Below are 5479 nucleotides of genomic sequence, written 5' to 3'. Positions count from 1 at the left end.
AACCTACTCAACTTATTTATATAAATTTAAATAGGGACACACAATTAAGTAGAAAATTAAGACAATTTAAATAAGAAAACACACTTAAGTGTAAAATTGTTCGGGGACATCAACATCTAAGGAACCAATCTCAATGAAGAATTAGCACGACGCATAACATGTTAGATAAAAATGTTTTTCAAGTTTTTCCTGTAATAAATAAGCCAATCATACTCCAATAACAAACACCCTAACAGGTTCAAGTATAAATCAAGTCCCTTTTGGACAAATGAGAGGTTGGGGCCTCATTATTCAAGTTTTGAAATCAGCACTTACGAGAACTATCGCCTACTTTCCTTATATGGGAAGGAATAAATTTTATCTTGTGAAATTACATTCTCAACTCTCTATTTGGTTAAGTCCCCAAAATAGTATAAATATTGAGTCAGCGACTCGAGTCACTCTCACCCATGCATGCAAATAAAACGAGGTCTTACAAGTAGGAGTTCATAACCCACTCAGGATTAAGAGCAAGTCACATATGGTTATCTTATGAAATATTAATCTCTTCAATTAATAGATTTACAAAGAGAGATTAAATATTCCACAGTCCAGTCTTACATAAAGTCTCTGTATAGGATACCTTCACTCACATGTCTCCATATAAACAATTTGAATCAAATCATTTGTAATAATTATAAAATGAGTTGTATCCATAGTGTCTCTAGGATAAAACACCCAACCTCATATACTATAGACTCTTTAGATTACTACTTGAACATGATCCACTTATATGTCAACCGCATACCGAAGATTACATCTAATAACCTTCAATTTTTATTGTAATAGATAATTTCATATTGCATATTCAATAATTAAATTAAACAATATTAAATAAATAATTAACTACAAGTCTTTAGGGCACAAATCCCAACAATGTGTTTGGCAACTATTTCTCAAAAGTGTTTTTATATACAAATTTGTTTGGTTTGTTATATGATAAAAGTTTTTTTATTAATGCCAAATTACTATAAAGAAAGATTATAAAACACTATAAACGAATAATTTAAAATGATGGTTGTCAAAGTAGGTATAGGTGGCTATTGTGGAGGTTGTTGGAGATGGCCACGGACGATTGTGGTCGTATGTGGTTGGAGTTGGCCGTCGGCAGTGATTGCCGAAGTTTCCCACTAGAGTTAGTCACTAGAGATGGTGGCTTGAATTTTTTTAGAAAAATTTACCCTATATATAAATTATTTATTTGTGTGAATGTATTTCAAAATAGGACAACTAATTTTGCAATCCATTATAAGTTTTTAATAAAACTTCCTCTATCGTGTGGGATTGAAGTTTTTTAGACTGTCTAACATGTGAAAATTCAATATTAATTAGGAAAGAGATGACATTACATGGGTTTGAAATATTGGAGTTCCTCATCTAATACCATCGTTAAATCACTAGTTTTTACTTTTTTTTTTAGTACAACAATTTCTAGGATGAAGGCCTTGACCTGTTATATTTCAAGGGTATACATAGGTTGGGTTGTGGAGTTCTTTTAATTTGGATCAACCCAAAATTTTTGGTTGATCAAATTGACAATCTAAAAGATTCAAATAGGGTCTTCAACTTAATTCAACCCTTAAAATTCGAGTTGGGTTGAGTTGGGTTATTGCAATATTTTTTTTTATTGATTTAAAATACTCGATTTTATCTATAACATATGACTAATAACCAAAATCTCATGATATCAAATATCTATAATATTTATTTCAAATTTAAAAATAAAGACAAACATTTCTAAAAGAAAAACATTAAAAATTCACAAATTCATCAATCTTAGAAGAGATATATATTTGTGTGTGTAATTTAAGTTTAATTGAATCATCCTGAAAAAATTTATTCAACTCTAGACCAGATCCAATCTGACAAAAAAAAAAAAAAAAAAAAAAAAATTAAAACCTTACAGTTTGGGTTGGGTGGTTGGAGTTGTTTAGGTTGTCGAGTCATTTGAACACCTCTAAAAAGTACATGACAATTACCATTGAGCTAAGCTCACTTTGGTAAATAAAATTATTTATATCAACATGTTTCAACCAATAGGTCATAAGTTTAAATGTCTCCACTCTCATTTGTTATTGAATTAAAGAGTTAGTTGCTAATATAGTAATGAGACCTAAAATATTAGCTAATATAGCACAATGCAAAAGAATTTATAGATATAACAATTTTAGATCTAACTCTTGAAGTCTATTGTTATAGACTATAACGTTAATAAGAGTCTATCAGTAATAAAGTCTATAATTTAAAGATTTTGCCATTTTTGAAATTCTTTAAACCTATACCTATATATATAATTATTAGTCCTAAAAGTATTATCAATTTCAATTACCCTAAATTAAAATGTATATGAATGTGCATGTGCGTGCATTACGTTTTTTTACGTATTTTTCATCTTACGTAATCCTAGTGATATATTGTTTCTCGAGTACATTTCTATAAATTAGTGGAACTAAAATCTAAAATAACAGGGAGAAAAAAAAAAGTTATATGATTGAGACAAATGAGAAGGTAAAAATTTAACCATATATTGCAATTATATTTCAATATAAAAGACTTATAGATTCATTAACCTCAAGAAAAAGGAAGGAATATAATTCTTTTTGAATTTTTTGATCCTCCCAAAATCAAAGGTTGATGTACAATAATACAGGGAATTAACCAATAACTTAAAGCTTAACATAAATTAATAACATTAGATATCATTGAAAAAAAAACACAATATTTTAGAGCAAAAGGTTCATTCTTCTTTCCTTTCTTTTATTCTTCCATTACTTCACCATCAATCTCAATGGTGGAGCTTCATGTTCTTCATCCTAAGAACAAACAAAAAAAAAAAAATCAAACATATACGTACAAAAATGTTATTTTATAGAAATAATATATTATTATTAAGATAATTGTTTTAAATGGCAAAACTGCTGTAATGTCTTTCAAATATAGCAAAATGTGATAGATACTGATGATAGATAGTGACATTTTACTATATTTTAAAATTAATTGACTCATTTTCCTATATTTGATAACAACTCTTATTATTATCCCTAATATATATAATTGCTGTTTTTGTTTGGGTGTGAAGAGCCAATGGTGAGGGATTGGTGCAGCTTTAGTTTCAAAGAACAAGAAGAAAAGAGGACCTTTCAAAAAGCTTACAAGATCATGAGTTATATTGTTTTTTATCGAAACATGTAGCCATTAAACATGTAGCTATTCATTGATATTGACATTCCTCTGCTCATATACATACAAATTGTATAAAGACATAATTTTTTTGCAAGCTAGTTAGAGATCATTCAAAATCCAATGGGTTAGGTTAGGGTTTCTTTTTTCTTCATGAAAAATAATTAGAATATCCCATTTGAATTCAACTAGATCAGTTAAAAACACGACTAACTAGGGACAAAAATATAGGTTTTCAATCGATTATTTCGTTGAATATATTAGATGACCTTCTGTTGTGATACTACGTTGTATTACTATAAGAATAATAATTGAATTCAATGTTTTTTTTTTTTTTTTTTTAATTATGTGTCCTCTCTAGGTAAAATAAAAAAAAAGCCATTTATCAAAAGAGGGATATGTGTGTGTTTTAAAGATTACATGATGTGTTATAGAAACTTCTACTATAAATATATAATATATGAAGACTTGATTTTCATGGAGGAAACATAGATGCATGAGTTAGAGCGAGTAGACAAATATTATTTATAAAATAAACATTTCTCTACACATGTATTCTACTAATTTTTCTTTAAGGTATATTTTTTTATTGGTCTATTTATATTGCATTTAATACAATTGTAAAAATTCCACTAGTTTTTTTAATCCATTAAAAATGCACCTCCATATAAAAAGTCAATAATAACTTATATTGAAGGATGTGTAGAATAGTTCTTTTCTTTCCAAATTATATATCACTAGATAAACCTGAGTTTTTGAACGTCGAAATGAGTATTCAGTTCAAAATTAAGATTTAACCTAAAAATAGTGAATCTAAAGAAGTCTCATCTGGCCAATTGATTTTGAGCTAACATCACATGTGTTATCTATACGATATAAAAGGTCGAGAAGTCCAAAAGGGTATTCGATTTTAAAAAAATTGAGATCCAACCCAACAATGTGATGATTCTAAACAGACATCCGGTTGAAGATCATTGTAAAAAAAGAAAAGACATCACAATCTTTAAAAGATATATGAACTACTGCAATCTTTTTGTCATTGACGTTCATTCATATATTGCCACAATTTTTTTTTGTTTTGCAGATATTTTTGTCATTGTTGATCATATTGTTTGATGAACCACTAATTTACTCTAAAACATATATTTATGAGTTACGATAAATTTAGTTATATCAAATATTTTAATACTCCCTTCATTTGGGTACTTCGTAATTTGAGGATAACCCACAACAAGTAGAAATCAATAATAAGCGAGAAAGAAATGGCATTTAAAGGAATTCGAACACACCGAACTTCCTACTCCAATCCCATATTAAATCACCAATCAATCCAAAAATTTATATTACCTTAGTTTCCGCCTCTTGAGCTTCGATAAGGGAAAGGAACTTGGCCAGACTCAATAAACTTAACATCCTCAACAAGAAGTGCATAATGCATTTTAACCTCCTCAGCAGTTTTTCCACCAACAGCTTTTGCAACATTGAGCCATCGGTCAGGTGTGTCTTGATCATAAACTGCCAATGCCTTCTCAAAGGCCTTGTTTTGCTTTGCAGTCCATGAACCAGATCCATGTGAAGACATTGAAGCCATTGGTAAAAAAAAAAATACTAAAGTTTCAAAAATAGAGAAAAATAATAAAGGGAAGCTTCAATTGCTTTGAAGAAGTGAAAAGAAAAAAAGGTTTGAAAGAAGGATTCAAAAGTTTGCTAAAGGAAAGAAATGATAATGTGTGTCCCAAAGAATGGGCAGAGGGTTCTCTTTATAAGTAGGAAACCAAAGGGTTGATTGGAAAAAAAGAAATATTCGATCAGGCTACAACAATCAGTTTGTTATTTCGTGATAATCATTGGATACGACTATTTTTATAGTTTTTTTTTTTTTTTTTTCTCATATTCAATGGTGTAAAATTGTCGATAAAATTATGGCTCGAATATTTATTTGTTGGGTTCATAGGTGGGGGTAATTTCAATTGGGCAATGAGATATTTTTCTTCCTTTCAAAGAGCATTTCAATGATTTGTCTCTTTAGAAACCATAAGATGTAGTAAGGACAAAAGATGCAAAAACAATTGGAAATGGAGAATCAGTATCTTCCAAGGAGTTATTTTCCCCCTCCAATAGTACTATTCTAGAAGCACTAGTATTTTCTAAAGGGTTTGGAAGTACTTTTGAAAATTATCAAAATAAAAAATGTCATCCCAAATCCATGTAATTTTTTCACTTCTAATAAGTTTTGGTTTTCACAAGCTTTATACTTCCA

At 29.0% G+C, this 5479-nt stretch overlaps 1 protein-coding gene across 1 annotated transcript; it reads right to left on the bottom strand.

Annotated features, from left to right (window-relative positions):
• Window positions 1-2540: 2540 nt before the first annotated feature.
• Window positions 2541-4866, bottom strand: LOC120078215 (protein RADIALIS-like 1). The gene is made up of 2 exons (XM_039032441.1): window positions 4567-4866; window positions 2541-2852 (listed from the first exon to the last, which is right to left on the bottom strand). Exon 1 carries the CDS (start codon window positions 4808-4810, stop codon window positions 4568-4570), a length of 243 nt encoding a protein of 80 aa, XP_038888369.1. The 5' UTR covers window positions 4811-4866; the 3' UTR covers window positions 2541-2852; window position 4567.
• Window positions 4867-5479: the final 613 nt, after the last annotated feature.

Source organism: Benincasa hispida, chromosome 5 (assembly GCF_009727055.1).
Source record: "Benincasa hispida cultivar B227 chromosome 5, ASM972705v1, whole genome shotgun sequence".
In the NCBI taxonomy this organism is placed as follows: domain Eukaryota; kingdom Viridiplantae; phylum Streptophyta; class Magnoliopsida; order Cucurbitales; family Cucurbitaceae; genus Benincasa; species Benincasa hispida.
The sequence above is the reverse complement of the archived record's forward strand: the minus strand, read 5'-3'. Positions and strand labels throughout refer to the sequence as shown.